The sequence below is a fragment of the Halichoeres trimaculatus genome, unplaced genomic scaffold, assembly GCF_033239565.1.
Source record: "Halichoeres trimaculatus isolate MK-OKI-2021-1 unplaced genomic scaffold, fHalTri1.1 fHalTri1_scaffold_9, whole genome shotgun sequence".
NCBI classification, from domain to species: Eukaryota; Metazoa; Chordata; class Actinopteri; order Labriformes; family Labridae; genus Halichoeres; species Halichoeres trimaculatus.
This window is the reverse complement of record NW_027437188.1, coordinates 24,641,554-24,661,143: the sequence shown is the minus strand read 5'-3', so window position 1 is coordinate 24,661,143 and position 19,590 is coordinate 24,641,554. Positions and strand designations below refer to the sequence as shown.

Below are 19,590 nucleotides of genomic sequence, written 5' to 3'. Positions count from 1 at the left end.
AGAGCTTTGAATTTGATTCGGGCTGCAACTGGAGGCCAGTAAAGAGAGAGATTAACAACAGGGTGACGTGTGCTGTTTTGGTTAACGACCAGAAGAGCTGCTGCATTCTGGATCATCTGCAGAGGTTTACATGCACAAGCAGGGAGGCCTGATAAAAGAGAGTTGCAGTAGTCGATAGGTGAAATCATAAGGGCCTGTACAAGAAGCTGTGTGGCCTGTTATGTCAGGTAGAGTCAGATCCCCCTGAAGTTATAGAGGGCATATCAACAAGATTGAGCAATCAAGGCCACATGAACTTTCAAGGTCAGCTGGTCATTAATCATGACACCTGGATTTTTGGTAGAGTTTGTGGGCACATGTTCACTGGAATCAAGCAGAACCAAGGGACATGCTGTAAGGACAATAAGCTCAGTTTTGGGCAAATTTAGCTGAAGGCGGCATTCCTTCATCCATGTGGAGATATCAGCCAGACACGGTGATATCCATGTATCACTGCTCCAAGTGAGGTGGTGTATAAGGAGAAGAGTAGGGGATCAAGCACTAACCCCTGGGGTACCCCTGTTGATAAGCCATGTGATTCAGACACTTCTCCTCATCATGACACTCTGAAGGCTCTGCCTGTGAGGAAGGACTTGCACCACAACAACACAGATCCTGTGAACCTTTTATCTATTTCATATTTTAGGTTGTGTGAAGCTACAAAAGAACTCTGAGCTGTGGTGTAAGCTCCCTGCATTAAAAAGAGGTCCAGATCTTTTGTTTAACAGTGGGGCAAAAGTTTTCCAATTAAAAGTAACTTCAAGAGAATAACAGAAACTGATCCGGATTACAAAAACTGTGTGGTAAAAATATCAGAACATGTCCAGAGAAGTCACGCACAGACTTAGGGCAGCCTTAAGGGGATGTAAACCTCCCAGCAATCATGATGACAATGTTCACAAAACAAACACAACACACATCAACACTTGTATTCATAACCAAATACAGACACACATACAGAGGACTGCTCAGACATATTTCCCTGAAGAGATTAGTGGGAGAAGGAAAAAAGAATGATTGAATAAGTAAGGGAGGGCAGGAGACAGAAAGAGAGCTCACCTTTCCCTCATAATGACTTTGCTCACCTGTTCATCCCCTCACCTGGGGCAGGGGGATCACTCTCTCCCTCTTCCTCCCCCTCCTCTTGCTTCTCCACTCTCTACCTCACAGAGATGGTCAGATAAAGGGAGTCTTTCAGCCGGAGATGCACTGTTGCTAACTCCTATAAGTCCCACCTCCCTCTCTCTCTCTCACACACACACACACACACACACACAAACACACACCCACTGCAGTCCAGCTTCGCTCACCCCACGGCCCAGCCCTGAAACTGATCCAGGTAAACTTTCTGACAGTAAAACTTTCTCACACTCATACCTGTCAATCAGACACATCTCTAAATGTATAGTATGAGGGGAAACAAGGAAAGTTTGACACACACATGCACTACGCATACATCACACACACAGAAACGTACTGTATACAGATAAGGAAGGATAATTAGTTCAGGGACAGAGAGTCTCACAGGTAAATGGGCTGATACTAATCACAAAGAAGAAACCCAAGCCAGCTGCGTGTTGCATTCTTGTGTGTGTGTGCATGCAAGTGGAGGCATTTAAGAGTATGTCATGTCAGTGTGTTTTTAACAAAAGTGCTTATCAGTGTATCTGAAATATCACCTGTTTTTTTTCTCAATATCAGACAACCAAATATAATCACGAAGCCTTTTTGTTGCAATTCCTATAGCACGTCCATTAAACAGAAACCATGCTTGAGTGATCAAAGGAAACAAAATTGACTGTAAGAGGATTTCTTTTCACTGAAACTTAGAAACAAACAAAACCTCTGAAATCCTCAGAATAAATGCAGCTCTCTCGTTTGTGTCCTTGTTTGTGTCCTTGCAGAGTCTTTAAAGCCAAATAGTTGAAAAAAGTCCAGAAAAGGAGGAACTTATGGCTAATGGAGGAAGCACAGATTTTCAACAAATGACTAAAAAAATATGAGCTCCGCAATAAAGTCATCATGATTTATCTGTGTTGCTTATGACTGTCATAACAGAATAGGTATGACACTGGATGAGTTATTTTTTTAGTCTCTATTGGACCATTTTTTTTATTATTCACATGATACTTATAGTATCAAAATTGCCCAAATTGTCATCCATAAAAAGGAAAAGCAACAATCTTTAATGTTTAAGAAGCTGGGAAAGACAATGCTATCTTGCTTTTGCCCAAAATTGACTCATAGTATAAATGACGGATAAAATAAAAAGATAATACAGAACATAGCAAACTAAATACTTTGTCCTGAGGTTTTCTCATCAAAGCACTTATAGATGAAAGATTAATTATCCCCATAACTCATATTAGTGTTTTACTTTGTATCTGCTTTTTCTTGCATAATGAGTACAAAAAATAGAGAGAGGACAGCAGGAATTGGAGAGAAAAGAACAGGATGGATTAAATGAACAATCAATTTCTCTGTCTTGGCTGCATTCACCAACTGCTGTGCAAATGGAGGATAATTGGTCTGCTCTTTAATAAAGACAGATATTGAGAAGCAAACAGTGTGATAATTGATCCTAAAGTGGATTGTTATACATGAAAGAACGCAACCGACAGACCTTAAAGAGGGGGTATTAGGCTTTCCATTATTCTAAACATTGATATAAAATGAGGAAGTTGGATTTCCATACTGAAGGTATGAAGACTTCAAACTGCTGCATATTTATTTGTTGTAGGACATCCCTGAATCTGTCTATTAACTGCTCAAAAAAAACTGCGGCCCTCAAACACCAAGGTGCTTACTACAGCTCTGCCCCCCGAGTGCTGGCCAATCAGAGGGCAGGGAGTTTGTGGAGCCATAAACCATAACAGTTGAAACAAAGCGTTTCAGACAGAGACTGAAATATGGATGAGAAAAAATGGGACTTTTCTTTATCTGTGAATCATGTAAAGCTACTAAAGGGGCACCATTATTCCTAAAGGAATGAAAATAAAGCCTAAGCCTTGCACAGTACCCATTTTTTAAGCCTGCTACACAAGGACAAAAGTTTAGTGTGGAGGGAAGGGGAGAAAGGAAGGACGGCATTGGAGGACAAATAGATGAATGAGAAACTGGTATGAATCACTGAACAGGCAAACAGCAAACTCCTTAAATATATTTTAACACTATGGCATAATTCTGTGATAATCTGTAACGACATTATGGGATGTTTATCTCAGGTGGTAAGGCAAACAGTTCACCCATAACCTTTATGACTTTCGTAGATTCTTACTATAAAGTGAATAATCCTGTGAGTATTGCATCATTGTGATCCCAAGCGGTGAGCTGTTAGACTATTTATCCATTATCTATAATAGAGACAAACAAATAGTCATCGTGTGGTTTGTCTGTAGCTGTATGGAATATGATGGGCATTCCTGAAATTTAAACCTGTGATTAATTCAAATAGAATTCTGAATCTGCATTTTGATAATTTGTGGGCTCCAATAAAAAGTTTTTGAAATTTATAAAATGAGACAGAGAGAAACCATTGATTACAACAAACCGATCTTTTAAAGTTAAATAACACAGATTTTCTTAAAGTGGATTTACCATACCTGCAAAGAAGTGGTTATTGAGTCGTGCAATAAGCAAGTGTAGATTTTAACAGGATACTCTACTGGCAATAACATGTAGGCTGAACTATTAGCCAGCAGCTAATGGAGTCTTGAATCCTTAAGTGTCGGTACACACAAAGCTAACACGGTTGATTCAAAACAACAGGCTGACTATAAGCTCAATCGAAACACGAAAAATGAAAACCCAGAAATCAAACTTATCACTACACTTGAGCATAACATAACCAACATACCTGGGGTGTCTAGCAATGGGCCACTTGTAGCATCAGCTTCTTTCCCCTCTCAAATTGTTAAGGCAACCCAGACAATTGACACTGCTGCACTTAGCTAATTGCCAGCATTAGCATATTTGCAAATGCTACACTACAGGCATAACCTTTACCAAGCTCACTGTGTAACTTCAGCATGCTAGTATTCACACACCTGCTAATCAAGACCAAAAACAAAGTAAAGCTGAGAAATTTCATCATATAAAGGCAGGAAATGCAGCAGCAGGGCCAAGTGGTAATAACAGCATGCTAATGAACAGCCATAACAATTTTGCAAAGATTGATTCATGCTAATGTTTGAAAATAATTGCTGTCACAACAAAAGGCTGGAAGTTTTAAAACCTGGCAGTAGCTAGTAAACTGCAACCTCAGTATGCTAACAACAGGCATAAGCTTTAAGAATTTTTGATAGATGGATAGATACTTCATTTATCCCGAGGCTCCTCGTTTAGCTTGTTACCATGCTAATATAAGCTAAATAACCCATAACACAAATGATGAGGCTAGTGGGAGATTTTACAGTTTTAAATACTTCTGAACTAAAGTTTTGACCATTTAAATCACAGTCCTTGAAATTGCGCAGATTCATTACACACGTAGCCCCTCTGACTGTCCTCACCACTGGTACAGACAAATAAGTTACCTGACAATGTTACCTAAATTTGACTTTTCGTCATCAGGCAGACTAATGTGATGGACACAAGCTAGTTAATGTGAAGTGGGCTGTTCCCATTTATAACCTGATGTGAGGAATTATCAAATGAAGAAAAGACAATCTGGTCATAAGATGTTTCTCCATGTTTTGTGTGTTTTTTTACCCCCATTATGACTCACAAACTGACAAGGATGTAAAAGCATGGCCATCTGAACTCTGAGTGTCATTGTTATTCCACTCCAGCTTCAGATTGAGTGTATTGTTGTACTTGAAGCTTTGCCTGTTCCCTTGGAAACCATACTGATAACCAGCACTGCCCCTGTACTTACTGGCCAGGCGTACTTGAAGGGAATGACAATGTGTCCATTAGTCCCATCCTCTCCTCCTCCCTCGTGTCCTCGGTGGTGAAGCGACAGAGCGTTTCCCCCTAGGATCCCTGTGCTGCCTGACCCGAAGGTGCAGGCTCCAGTGGGTGAGACCCGGGCCTGGTACTCCTTTAGGCAGGCTTGGAAGTAAGTGTCACATTGGTCCCTGGCAGAGCAGCGCTGCCCTCCAATGGCTGGGAGGTCGCAGCAGTCTCCGGTTTGCAGGAGGCCATGCGGGTTCTGGTAGTGACGGATCTGAAGCTCGAACATCCCGACAGCAGAAACAGCCTGAGTCCAGACAGAGGAGGGGAAGGGACAGGAAACAAGGATTTATATTATTATCTGAACTGTAATTAAACAATCTGGGACTAAAAGACAAGCCATGACAATGTAAAAGTTAGCCTGAGGGTGTACTTTAAAGGCGGGTTTTAAAAAGGTCTGCCTTCAAGGAGGAGAAAGCTGAAGCTGCTGGTGACACAGACTGACTTTACTATGATGCGCCATTATGACTTACAAAAGCAAACACATCCAACAGAAAGAGGATTTCTGAATCAGATCAAGCATGTTTCACCAGCTAGTCATGACAAGTCAAAGTTTTGACCCATAATAGAATGACAGACAATACTTATCATCAGAAAACAGTACTTCAGTGTGTCTAGGACAGAAATCTAATTGTTCAAAGGTTTACAGTTTTATCCAAAATCAAAACATACTCACAGCAGCTCTAGTGTCATTTCATTTTCTGCATTTTTTTTAAATATCTGTGGTAAACTCTTCAGTTTTGCACTTCTGATCTGACTTTTGACAAAGTTGTTTTTGCTTTAAAGGAATGATAATTTATCATGATAACTTCTGAAATGGACAGGATAACTTAGATGATTAAAAGCACTCCTTTTTAGTAAATGTACATAGTCTTTGTGATGTCGCCTATCTGTTTTGAAGCCTGTCATTGACGGGGGCAAAATTGGAGGTGCTGAACTCAACCCAAATTCTGTCAAGTGTAACGCAAAGAGGCAAAATTGACTCTGGCCCTTAGCCTCCATGCTAACAGCTTCAAGGTACCCATGAGAAAAACTCATTTCAGTGTCCTCCAAACTACTAAGTAACATAAGGGTTACCCCTGAAATGAGCTATTCAGACTTGCATTGTTTTATCATCCGGGCTGTAAATATGTTATTTTTGCTATAAAGGTTGGCTTTTTTTTTGAATGAGTCTGTATGAGGTTTCTGGTACTTTCAGAGCCAGCCTCTAGTGGACACTAAAAAGAACTGCAGTTCTGCATTAGCTTCATATGTCGCTTCTGGTGGTTTCTTCTTGCTTTTGACCCACAGTACAACAAATGAAGTCTCCTACACAAGCGGGAAACTGATACTGAAACTAAAGCCAGTTGATTTAGCAATTTTTACGCAGAACCATTAAAGATAAGATGCAGAAAGAGAGATGAAAAAGACACAAAAGTTGTGATGGGACGAATAAAAGCTACTCTTCAGTCAGTCTGAAGAGAAACAAAAGGGTTGAAACTGAACCTGTAAAAAGCATCATAACTAGACAGTTACATTTGTGATGTCATGCTATACGATGGCCGCCTATTATGTTAATGTCAACTGACTGTAGTTACTTCTGTAAACCTGCAGCAGCCTCTTTGTCGCCTCTGTCTCATTTGTTTATCACTTTGTTACCAGACTACAGACATCAAAAAGCTACTTTGATTCCCACAAGTTTTCCATCTAAACCGTGGAAATTTACCCCCTCACCCCCGCCATTTAATACTGTTTATCTCCCCATTTCCTTGTCTTTCTTTCTTTCTTTCTTTCTTTCTTTCTTTACTCTTCCTATGTGTCACCACCACTCCCTTCTTACTTCTCACTCTCTCCTCCCAGGGGACAAAGACACTGAGAACCTGCTCACACTCTTCCTCTATCACCTCCCCCTCCTTCTCCACCCCTCTATTTTCTCTATCTGGGAACGAGCTGTATCGCTCCTGTCATTTCTCTTTCTGTGGCCATCAGCTCTTTTCTGCATTGTTAACCTTCTCCTTTTCATCTGCCTCTCTTTCTTTTCTTTTGTGCTCCCTCCCTGTTTAAAGATGGGCGGAGGAGTCACTCACACACTCACACACGCACACATATATACACACAAAAACACACACAATCCCTTCCCACACACAGACACAGTAGAGTTAACAAGACCCCCTGAGAGCCTCAGAGCAATAGGGTCAGGTATGTGCATGTGTGTGTGTGTGAGTCTGTCTGTCACTGCAGCAGACAAAATAATGACTTTGGCTTCTGAAAACACAAAAATAATGCCTCTGTTATCTCGCTCTGCCATGAAACCTCCACTGATGAATAAATCTGAATAATCCCAGCCCTATTTTGGCTTCTCTTTCTCAAAACTGGACTCAATGATTGCTCATTAAATCCAGGAATCAGACTCATGGTTCCCCAAAGTGGAGTAAAGATCATGGGCAGAAATTACCACAACCAACAAGCTCTGATGTGACTGCTGTCTTTCGCAGAGCCACAATCTGAGTCGCCCCTTTGTGTGTGTGTCTGCGTGTCCCTCTCCTGCCCCTGTCCCTGCCTGAGAGAGGGCGAAGGGGGTGAGGTGGGAGGGGTAACAGGGACAGAGGAGGAGGAGGGAGAGAGGTCAAACTCGTCTACATCAAAAGGTTTGTGGAGATACAGTGGCGCTCATCACTCTACATCCTCCTTTCTTCCTCTCCTCCTTTCGCTGCCCAAATCATTCCAGGAATACCAGCTTTTCAGCGCCCAGTCCAACCAGAGGGAGAGGGAGAGGGAGGCAGAGAGGGAGAGGGACCAAGTGAAGCTCTGACAGTCTGTGCAGGAGATGGTTTGGCTGTGAAAGGGTCCTTCCACCCAAAACAGACGTGTTACAATGAATGTGCCACACCTGAAGATTTACATGTATGGTTCAGGATCTGAGCTCTGTTTGATTTTGCAAAGCAAGTTAGACTTTCGACAAGTTAAACAGGTGTTGGATCAAGAGAGTAGAGTTCAGGAAAGTCAAGGAAAACACAATACCAAAGTGTCAATCAGCAAAACTAAGCGCTGAAGTCAGCTTTAAGTGTCACATTGAGTGGATAAGACCTCTGTCTCTGATGGAGATTTAGTTATGAATCAATCTGAAATTAATATTTTTGCATATTGATTACGTATAAAAGCAAATGAGACTATCAATAAGTGGAGAGACAGATTCTTTAACGCTGCTTTAATGTCAGCAACCACCAACAGGGAATGAGTGTCAAGCTGACTGAACTGCATGCTGCTCATTCAACCATTTTCCCATGGGAAAAATTCTCAATGAGCACCACATTTAAATGTTAAAAGAAAGCAGAAAAAGATTGTTTTATCAAGAAACAAATGAATATGACAAAGTCAGCAAAGAGCTTTGTGATTAAAGGTAAGCTCATAAATTAATACCCAGCCACAAGAATGTCAGCTACCTGCCTACTCTTTCTGCTCCCCCTGCAAACCGCTTTGTAACCCACCTCAACCCCAGCTCCTCCTTCCATGCTGTGTCTGATTTTCACCAGTGACACATGCGTACTCACAGGTCTTTGTTGATACTCTGCCTGCCTTAGTTTTCTTGAACACACTTGACAGAGAAGAGAGATGGGTTCTCCCTGCCTCTGGCTTTGGCAGGGAGCACCCATAACAGAGCCTTATCACCATGATGCAACTTAATGCAAGCAATTTTTTTTCAAAAGTTTAATCCTGATGGGACATAATTGCTTTGGAAAGCTCAAGAAATGTGTCACCATCTGCAAAATCTGCAACATCTGAAAAATTTGAGCAGGTGACCTGGTTTGAGTCCAACTTGTGACTTCTTTCCTGCATGGTGCTCCCCACTCTCGCTCTGATTGCTGCTCTACCCACCGTCCTCTACTATCCCATTAAAGGCAAAAAAAAATAATAATAAAAAAAATTGAAAAATGATAATGATGCAGAGACAAAATATTGACTGTTATGCATGTTCTTTGTCAATTTGATGTGAACATCATGTTTCAAAACAACATTGTGTGTTCCATCACTGCTTCATTTACAGCACTTTGTAAAGTTTTGAAAACCTGGGTGGATCAGTTTCTGGAATTTTGAAAGTGATATACTGTCTAATTCTAGCCAGAAAATAAATGATATTAGCTTAATACTCTGTGCTGCCTTTTGTTTGTGGGCTTTTTAAATTATATATTGCTATTTATTATCTTTTTGGAGTTTTATAATGTCCCAAACATTCTCAGCAGGTGGCAAGTCAGGACTACAAAGAGGTCAGTTCAGCACCTGCACTTTTCATTGCATTTGTCAAGTACAGGATAGCAAAGAGTTGAGGGGTACCACTTTTACCACAGGGGTAATTGTAATCAATACAAGTAAACAGTCTCAGGAGCTTCAAAGATGGTTGGTGAATAATGTTTTTGCCACTTCAAGCCATGTAGTCCATTTTATACTTGCTGAAATACATGTGAAACTACAACTTCTGGTCTTGATAATAAAGATTAAGAAAGGATTTTAACTTTCTGTTTTTCTCCTTTAAAACCAATATTTACGATCAAGTTGTTTTATAAAGGAAATATCTCTGCTGTGACAAATTCACACTCTGTTTTATGTTAGGAAGTGTTTGCTTTTGATGCTAGGCAAATTATGGAGGAAATCCAACCCCACACAATTAGTCCTCAATACTGTGAAAAAAACGGGAAATAAACATGCAAAGCATAAAATTCATCATCTTTCGCCTTATTCTGTGTCACAGAAAAAGTGAACTTCAGTGATTCTCCTTCGTCCCCCTACACTTCTAGATGTTTCTTCATGAACATGCGCTCCAGTCTCCTGCATCAATAACCATCATCCTCCCAAGAAGTAGCAGAGGATCTGAAATGTGTGTGCGTGTGTGTGTGTGTGTGTGTGTGTGTGTGTGTGTGTGTGTGTGTGTGTGTGTGTGTGTGTGTGTGTGTGTGTGTATGTGTGTGTGTGTTTCACTCTGCAGTGCAGTCAGAGAGTGGAGGGAGTGGAGTGTGTTGTTGCTCAGCTGAGCATGGTTTGCAGAGGTGCAGAGAGAGACACGCAGAGCTGCCTGATCGCTTAACATTCACACGCCCTGGAGTTTATTCTGCTGTGGCCCTGGGCTGCACACACACCCAGGAATCACACATGCTGGATGGGAGCTCAGTGTTCAGTGAACACACACACACACTTGCACACATGCACACTGTGGAGCACCTCTGGGCCTGTTGGAGCTACTGCTGGGTCCTGTCACACATCACAGGCATCATGATCAGCAGCTGCCTGACAGCTCAGAGGGCAAAAAGGGGAAAAAATGTGGTTTTGAACTTAAGTGACCAATATTTTTTGGCACAAATGCCCATGATTCTTGAAACAGCGTGTCAAATCGTTTTACAAGTTCATGCATGAGCTTATTGCAAGGATATAATTAATAAAAACCCAAATAAAGCACAAAGTAAAGTGTGTGGATTCTTTCAACTAAAGGTTCAAAGAAAACTGCAGGGAAGTTTCAAAGAAGCAAAGACCCAGCAGGAAAACCTTCTAGGATGAAGATGAAGAGGAATGCAGATGCATCCATCCTTTAAAGAAAGGAATGAACACTGAACAGAGGGCGTGATGGGTAATTAAATCTTACATTGACTGCATCATTTATACTTAAGCTCCTTAAAACATACATTTTTAAATTCCCCTGCCTCTAAAATCCACAAATAAATCACAGCAGCAGCTGTAAGCTATTATTGAGCTTGATTTGTTATTTTGTCTGCCTCATTACACTCTCTGTTTGGTATACAAGCAGCACTACAATAAACAGCCACTTCCTCACAAGGGTAAGAAATAAGATTTCTCTCAAACATTCCCATAATGAAACATTTTTGCCCTGCTGTTTGTTTCTAAATCAGGATTACAGTAGTTCTCTGCGTGGGCTGACAGACACCAGCGGGCTGAAACAACAGGTGGGCACAGCGCCATGGAGAAGCAGAATGAGGGCAGCACAAAGAGGGATTGGACAGTGTGTGTGAGAGAGAGTGTGTGTGTGTTTGTGGACTACATTATTGACTGTTTGCACTGAGCTGTGATAAGAAAAACAAGCTGAACCACAGTTAAAAGTCAGCTTCGGGGGGGTGAAGAGCCCAAAATAGCACTTAATCGGAGGCTTACCTGTGGTTGTATAGTGAGCACGAGGAGAAAAATCACAGCCCGTCGCAGGTGGAGGTGTCCCCGGGGTGGGTCACTCATCATGGCCGTTGATCCAGTGATCTTTCCCCTCCTGTTTCTGGTGTCCAGTAGAGTTTCTCCGTGCGCTCTTGAGCTCTCCATCCCTGCGTCAAGGGATTGGGGACCGTTTTGTGCGCCTTGGCGATGCTGGTGTCCCCCTCCTCCTCCCCCTCCTTCTTCTCCCCCACCTCCTTGCTCCCTGCGTCCGTCCGTCTTCCCAGCTATCCCTTTCGCCGCTCTTAAATCCAGGAACTCCCACTGAGCCTCTTCATCGCGTCCTGGTCAGAGAAACCATAACTACCTTTGTCTCCACTTGGATTTCCCCACCTCGCACCCACCCATACACTCACAAATACACCTGATCACCCCCTCCCTGTCGCTGTGTCCAGAGTGTAATTCCACTGGGAGTGACACAGACACACAAACACACTAACACACTTCACATAAACACAGTCCCCTCGTGCAGTATTCCGCCCACCACCTGCGTTAAGAGGCTTTAAAGGTCCAATCTGCCGGCTCAGTTGACTTGAACTCTTATCCTAATTAGCTGGCACTCTCCCTTCCTCTCGTCTTCTGTTTCTCGCGTGCAGAAAATATGGATTGCATATAAATTCGTCTTATTTTACAATGCGCGTGTTGACGAAGCTGCCACCAAAGTTGCGTCTCTCCAACGGAATGATTTCACTTTGCGCTCTTCTCCTCCAAGCGGCTCACTGCTGGTCATTTGTCAACCCGATACGGCGACAGAGCAAGTGTGGGAAACAATGAGAGAGAGGGAGAGAGAGAGGGAGCATGGAGGGTGTGTCCTGAGGCAAAGAATATCCGTCTTTCTGCTCCTGTTCGGACGGTTCCCAGCTCGCACTGATGCTCCAATCCACCCTCCTCTCCCCCTTATCTACGCAGTTCTTATCCAAACCAAACTTTTTTTCTTTTCTCAACGCACGTCACATTTACACCTACGATTACCGCGAGTGAGTTTCAGTTCTCCTCTCAAGGTCTTGAGTTACATTTCTCTTCCTTTTTTTCTGCACCTCTCCCCGTGTTTCAGTCCCTTCCTGCTACTTCAAAAGCTACCCGCGCCAATTAACTATTATTTCCTCCAGTCTACGCGTGCTCGGGTGGCCCCCGAATGTTCCAATAGGCAAACATAATTAAAATACCACTCGTGCAACGGATGGTGACATTGAAGTTATTCACTTTCAGAAACTAGCACAGTTTGGAGAAAGTGCTCTCCCTTTGAAGTGATCAGTCACTGCGCGCATGCGTTTGGCACACGTGGCGCAGGTGCCGAAACACAACTACCTGCACACAGCGTTCTTTGGAAATGGGATGATCAAACCATTCTGATGAAGCTTGTTCGAGCAGCTGCTGGCCTGTGTTTGTGCGCACATGCCGCTGCTTACGGATGCCGCAGGCTGCAAATAACCGGCTGAGCGCGCGAATATAAAGGGGGACTGTAGGCTGTAGTGTACAGGCATCTATTTAAAAAGGGCTATTGGCACCGGTCACATGGCATATTTTCCACGTCTTACTCCCAGAGCTCGTCTTCTTAGACCCAAGAGCTGTGCACAATGTGGACCTTCTTCATTAGAGAGAACCTAATGAGATGCTGCCTCCTCCTCCTCAATCTTAAGGTCTATCACGGGCTTGTTGCTCAAGAGCTTCCCTGACAACCACTGGTGTTTCCGTGCCCCGGCGCTCTGTAGTGACCCCGGAGCGGAACAGTGGGCTCTTGAAGAGCAGGGAGGTGATTTGCATAGAGAAGCCATTGACCTCCATACACGAGCTGAATCCTAACCATACCAGCCGGAAACGCAGGGACGTCACCACACCGAGCGGAGCACCCTGAGGCCGACGTGTGCTTGAGCCCGTGAGTCACCGGATAAATCACAAAAATCCTGCAACTTAGAAAAAGAGTCTCGTTCAGAAACGTGGGGGTTGCGTGTTGTGTATTTGGCGCCATCTAACGGTCACGTGTAACGATTCAAGTTCACTTGGGATGTGTCTGAAGTTGGTGCCTGGGAAATTTCTCCCCACGGTTTCTGTTCAGTCACAGCAGCTGTAAGGCATTAATGTTTGTTGCCAATGTTTTAATAAAAAATGTTATGTGTCCCAGGATTATTTAACTTAAAGATTTAACATTTAGCCACACCAATAGTTTAGTGATTTACTTAAGTGATATGACTTTTAACAATTGTTTGGTGAAATGTATTTTTCTTTCATTCAGTGATTTTATACTGAATTAATTTTTAAACTATTATTTATTGATTGATTTATTTGCATTCAGTGTTTTTGAAATGTTTTTGCTGTCGACCTTCTGGGATACTAACAAGTTTTAAAGCAAACAGCAGCTGTTTCTGGAACAATTCATAATCCCTAACGAGAAAAAAAAACTAGTTTTAAAGTTTGCTATAACTCCTCAGGACAAACTTACCCAATGGAGTGAGTCCATACACAACTCAACACAATAAGAGTCAGGAAGCAGTGTTAGATGTTGATTTAAAAAGAATCTGATCATTTGGAAATCAAGGCCAAAAACTAACTGGATAGACATGATCTTTTAGGTCCACAGACAACACTTCTAGCTGCTGAAATGATGTCATTTTGTGCATTTATATTTTGATTGCAGGTGCAAGTTTGTTCCTGGATTTTATTTTGTTTTGTGTTTGTCCCCCTTCCAGCCAGTGAGTTCCCCGGTGGAAGTTGTGAGAATATGGGCCGAATAAAGCCATCAGTAAACAGCTGCATTAGAAACCCAACATGACTCTGTAGTGGAAATCCATGCATGGGCTCCTAATCTATCCTAAAATAAACAGTGTTTATGAACAGTTTTTCACTTCATCCACAGATGCAGGTTAAAACTGAATCATGCAAAGGGACAATGTGGATAAACATAATCCAGCAACACAAGCAACCACTCTTAAAATCACTCTGACAACAGTGCAGTAAAAAAAAAAAAACCCTCCTGTGGTCTGACTCCACTCATAACAGAAGATGGGCCTCCTGTCTTTACATTCACAAGCATCTATAGCAACCACACATCTGTGAGGGCAGGTGAAATGTTTAACGTGATTTACAGGTTGTGTTGACCTGGGCCTTTGTTGGGAAGATACTGCATAACACATGTTGCACATATTACAACAGCATGAGTCCGTAGTGAAACAGCAAACTGAATGGTGTAACGGTGAAAATAGGACAAAGCAGACCCCCAAACTGTAAAGCAGCAGACATCTTATACCAGGCGGGAATGGGACTTTCCGTTTTAAAACCCTAGAAACCGATGTCCTCGCTTCCCAAACATTAATCAAAATCAGAAGTACTTTATTTATCCTTGGGGGAAATTTGGTAAGAGTCTTGTTAAAAGAAGTGATGAAACATGATAAACACAGTCATGTCTCAACTGTTTTGAAACATGTTAGTGGTGTCAAATGTAAAACCAGCACATATTTTCAATCAAGATTAATCAGTTGCAACAGTTTTAAGTTCTCATTAGACATTTTTACATCAAAATAAGGCTTAAATGGTTTGCAAGCCAAGGAAACTGCCTGTATCAGTGATGTAAAACTATGAATATAGTCAGGGTTGAATAACTGCTCATACATAAAAATCTGCGTCATGTTACCCTGATGTTGTCTCAAGGATGATCTTTGATCTCAGACACAACTCCCACTCAAAGCCCACTGGAAAGTTGCCTTTCAGTCCATGAAACTGAAAGATCGTTGTGTTGGTGAATGGGAATGCACCAGGCAGGTTGCCAAGAGCATGCAACACTCATTTACACACACACACACACTCACGGCGCCCTGGTGGCTAAGGTCAGCGCTTTCTCAAGGCAAAATAAGGGAGTGTGGAAAGGCTTGGGAATCTACAGAAGAATGTGCATTTCTGTGTACACTGCTGAGCTGACCTGAAGACAATAACTCAGGGCACAGTTTCAGTCTACTACAGGGAGGCCCCTGTGTGCCATGGGTGCAGTCGATAGTGTGAGTCTAAATTAAGCTTTTCAGGCTTAATTCTCACAGAAAACCAACCAAACAAACACTCATGAATCAACCTCTGAGAGGATGAGGTGGTTGTAACAGTTCTCAGGGGCATCTAATGACTAGACAAACTGTGTGTGGAGGCTGCCAGGGAGCCGTTGAGGATTCCCTGCAAACACAGACAACATTTGCTAATTGGCAAACAGCGAACAACTGTAAACATGGCTGTTATAGTATCCATTAACATTCATTACATGTCTGTTTAAATACTAATTGCTGACAAAGAGCACTTATTAAATATGGACGATTGCATTTATCACCTTATTGTGTTCATCTGGGAGCCTCATAATGTCGTCACATTGCAGATATTATTATAAAAAGCGAGCGCTAAAATTATAACCACCCACTTAATTATTACAATATCATGATGCAAAGGTCGTGCTCTAGTGTAGATTCAGCGACATATCATTTTCCACAGTGCTTACATTCTGATCTTTTAGAAAGCTGTTGTAAAAGATCAGAAGAAAACAGATCATGTTTCAGTCTCATTTTCCAAAGAAACATGGTCTAGATTTAAATTCCCAAAAGCTACAAAAACAAGAAGACATTTTTTTTCCTATTAAAGCTGAATTTGTATTTTCATCAGCTGTGATGCCACAGGCATGTCACCATGGTTGAATTAATAAATTCCTGATTACAGGATCTTATTCAGAGTCAGGCATGCAGCTCAAGCAATTACAAAATGATGACCAGTGAAAGCTCTAAATACTTGTTCTTTGATTTAAGAATTTGCTTTCAGGGATAAAAAGTCATTACCCCTTGGAATAAAACAGGGAGAATGCTACAGTGATCAAAACAGAGTTCTGTTTAACCCAAGATTAGGAGCAAAATGTCAGTTGGACATCATTAAATCTACCCTGCTTGGTTTATGTATCAAGTGGCTCACAAAGCCATCAACAGTTAGGAATGGTTTGTTGTGGTATGTACTGTGTACTCCATAAAACACAGAAAAAAACATCCTACTTTCTCATTTATCAGACTGATAATGATAATCCAACTTTCATTAAGTGGGAGTTTTGAGAGGAATTTCATTCTACCAAAGCTTTTTGTGGCCATGACAACCTCTCTCCCCCTGAGCATGTCCTTCAAATGCCTCTAATATAGGTTGCAGTTTTGACAAACACTGTCGTTGTATACCAGGCTGAAGGTTGGCTGTTTTTTTGCATAAAAAGCTGCTCTAAGTCCCAAAAAATGGCATAGTTCAACACCCAATATCTTTTTGTTACAACATAAGCCTTAAAGGTCATTGAGAGAAGGTGATGCGAAGTGATAAATTTAAAAAATTCTTGAGCAAATGTTTCAGGAAGACACACAAAAAGACAGTGGTTGGTACAAGAGGTAAAATTAAACAGAAGATTTTCCTGTTATGTATGTATTAAGACCTTTCACCTCATCAACACATCTCTTGACCTACCACTGTGTAACAAACCTGAACAGCCGAGGTAGGAGAAAGTAGGTTTATAGCACCATCTGTTGGGGCAACAACTCCCACTGCAGAACAAACAATCATGAAGTGAGGAAGAGCACAGTCTCTCAGTTGAGGTTTATTAAAAAAGAAAAAAGCTCCAGGTACAATGTCTGGCAGGCCAGACTCTGGGTGCAATGCTTTATGGCAAACAATATAATGGAAATAAACAATGCATACATAAAAATCTAAAAACGTGAATGTTAAGCCAAAAATGGATGACAAATCAGAAAGATGCAGAAATGCTGGATCAAATCTAGAGGGTTTAAGAATCAAACATCCTGGATTTGATCCAGTGTGGATACTTACATATATTCCCAGGGGATGATTAAAATGCACGGACTGCAATAACCAGCAGCCGTCAGTTTCTAAAATACATTAGTCCGGGTCAACGGAGTGGATTTAATTAGGAGACCTTCCGTGTGCATTTGACTGAGTGTTGGTGTAAGAAAAAGACCAGCCCTGAGGTGCATTATTTCTTGGCAAATGAGATTTTCATGGCATTTGCTTGAGTGATCTTAAAGCCTTGAAGGGCGTCACGTGCAGCTCCGGCCTGCACTTCATTTTCAAACTCCACAAAGGCGATGTCGTGGCGACCTGGAACCAGACGCACCTCCTTGAACCCAGGGAACCTGAAAACACATTGGAAAAGTCAGGGCAAGCGTTTGACAAACATGTACTGCAAAACCACATGCAGAAAAGCAGTGAGTACTCACTGGTTAAAGAGCATAGACAGCATGAGCTCGTTCGTCTCCTCTGGTAGGTTGGTGAGGAAGAGGATGTGGTTGGGAGGATTTTCTGCAACCTAAGGATTTAAATTACAGAAGTCAGAAAGCTATAGCTATGTCATTCATTGAAATTACAATACACTGTGACTGAGGGCACAGTACCTGCTGGGGCATTTGCCCTGGCATCTGTCCAGGCATCATCCCACCAGGAGGCATCCCACCAGGAGGCATCTGACCAGGGGCCATGCCTGGAGGGGGCATCATGCCAGGAGGGGGCATGTAGGGTGGTTGTCCTGGCATGTGCATCATGCGAGGTGCTTGGCTCATGGGTGGCATTCCCTACAAAGTAAAGGAAAGGTTGATGACTTTCTCTATTAACCTCCACTAGATCATTGAAGACAGTTACCCAAACAGATTTATTTAACAGTTTTATATACTGTATAAATAGACATTGCCGTATTGCATGGGAATATACACCTGTCAGATAATGGAGGGAAAAAAAAGCAAGGGATTTTCGCAAGTATTGAAAAAACACATTATACAGTTTGCTACCCTGTCAAAAATGGTTTATCAGGGTCACTTCAGGAAACTTGATACTGGATAAAAATCTTATTAAGAAAAATACTGCAATGGGCAGAATTAGCATTAGTTCTTCCTTTAAAATCATTCACAGATCAACTTACAGGCATGGCAGCTGGAACCCCAGCAACCATGGGTGCAGCAGCTCCCGGTACACCCTTCTTAGCTCCAGTTGATTCTGGTCCTTTAATCTTCTTCTTCTCCTTTTTACGATCGCGCTCCACATAGGTTCCCTTCATTTTAGCTATGATGTCCGAGTCTTGCTTGGCATACTGGATACGCTGTAGGCAGAAAGACATTTCAGAGGCTATGGTGTAAACTTACATAAAATTGCATGATTAATTCTGCGGTCAATCTTATTACTGATGCTCCTTACCATGGGTTTGTCATAGAAAGGAAAGCCCTGCATGGATCTCAGAGCATTTGAGGCGCTGTTAACCTCTTTGAAAATAACAAAGGCCTGACCCTTCATCTTAATGTTTCGTGCAACCAAAATGTCAAGAATTTGTCCAAACTGGGAAAAGATGGCATAGAGAGACTTCTTCAACTCTGCAGATAAAAACACACAAAATTAAGCCAAATTGCATTTATAGTTTAGTAGGAAGAAAAACGTAAGCCTCGAAAGCCGCGGATACTTACCATCTTTTTTGATCTTCTCATTCAAGTTGTTGATGTAGATTGTATGGTTTAGCCGTACCTCCGCAGTGGCCATCGTTGAACCTGTGAGGCACTGATCGACGTAAAAGAAAACTAATTATCTAGTAGATTTAGTAAAAGTCTTGTTAAGCCTACTAGCTCCACGGCATTATCAACAGCAAACAGCTTGAATAACGTGGGCATATACGTTAGCTTGGAAGCTAGCTGGCTGTTAGCCGTAGCTAGCATTATTCAGCTAACTCAGTAGTATCTAAAACAGGCTTCCCTTATCACAACCATATAGTTAAAGAACCTACACATCCCAAGTTGACGACAAAAATTTTCTTAACAAGGAAGAAAGTTTATTTACCTGAATGTGGTTGAACACTCACCGTGTAGTAGAAATGATGAATGAACCCAGGTTTTCACAAATCCCGCGCTATGTTCTCGCGTTATTTGCAATCAATACTGTTTCCGGCGTTATTTCTCTGAGCCCATTTATAAAGATAATGATAAAAGAAAACACTTTAAAATCAAGAAGAATTTATTCTTCAAAAGACTGTATTTTTTCACTATTTAAATCAAGTTCAGTCCACTACTTTATTTTCTTCACATGGTTAAAACAGTCTTACTATGGAAGCAGGTTTCCGCCAGGTAAAAAAAAGGATGCTTTCCCAATTTAGGATATTACATCAAAATCTGACGATTGTAATGAGAAAACTGGGCTTTTAAATAATAGCAAGTAACCACTTTCAGCTTCGGTTAACAATGTGGTGCAACACACAGGACGTCACCTGCTTAGACAAACTTATCACCTATAATTTGCGTTTTTGCGGTCTTTTCTTCTCCGCAACTTTAACGCTAACGCTCACCAATAACTGAATACTGAAGTGATTTTCTTCAATGTTAGACATCACGCCTAGATTAACAAAGTCAGACAAAGCAGTAGAGGGCGCTG

At 41.8% G+C, this 19,590-nt stretch overlaps 2 protein-coding genes across 4 annotated transcripts in view; both read right to left on the bottom strand.

Annotated features, from left to right (window-relative positions):
- Nucleotides 1–12,409, bottom strand: part of LOC141798347 (uncharacterized) — a 60,668-nt gene extending 48,259 nt beyond the window's left edge. The window contains exons 1-2 of one of the 2 annotated variants that reach the window (XM_074680235.1): nt 11,128–12,409; nt 4,916–5,239 (exon numbers count right to left, since the gene is read on the bottom strand). In XM_074680235.1, coding sequence (XP_074536336.1) covers nt 4,916–5,239; nt 11,128–11,286 — 483 coding nt within the window. In that variant the 5' untranslated portion in view covers nt 11,287–12,409. The remainder of the gene's footprint in view (nt 1–4,915; nt 5,240–11,127) is intronic. The other variant, XM_074680236.1, reaches the window with a different exon arrangement.
- Nucleotides 12,410–16,747: 4,338 nt separating this feature from the next.
- Nucleotides 16,748–19,120, bottom strand: snrpa (small nuclear ribonucleoprotein polypeptide A). Of its 2 annotated transcripts, none has more exons than XM_074679188.1 (7): nt 19,025–19,120; nt 18,636–18,726; nt 18,373–18,545; nt 18,101–18,277; nt 17,580–17,756; nt 17,406–17,494; nt 16,748–17,321 (listed from the first exon to the last, which is right to left on the bottom strand). In XM_074679188.1, the coding sequence occupies exons 2-7, from the start codon at nt 18,706–18,708 to the stop codon at nt 17,162–17,164; spliced, it is 849 nt and encodes a 282-aa protein (XP_074535289.1). In that variant the 5' UTR covers nt 18,709–18,726; nt 19,025–19,120; the 3' UTR covers nt 16,748–17,161. The 2 variants fall into 2 exon arrangements, with proteins under 2 accessions (XP_074535289.1, XP_074535290.1); XM_074679189.1 differs by having other exon boundaries at nt 19,003–19,092.
- Nucleotides 19,121–19,590: the final 470 nt, after the last annotated feature.

Coding starts and splice junctions, on each gene's coding strand:
- snrpa (XM_074679188.1), bottom strand. CDS start 18,708: ATGGCCACTGCGGAGGTACGGCTAAACCATACAATCTACATCAACAAC. Junction 18,546..18,635: donor TGAGAAGATCAAAAAAGATG/GTAAGTATCCGC, acceptor TTTTATCTGCAG/AGTTGAAGAAGTCTCTCTAT. Junction 17,322..17,405: donor CTGTCTATGCTCTTTAACCA/GTGAGTACTCAC, acceptor ATGTGTTTTCAG/GTTCCCTGGGTTCAAGGAGG.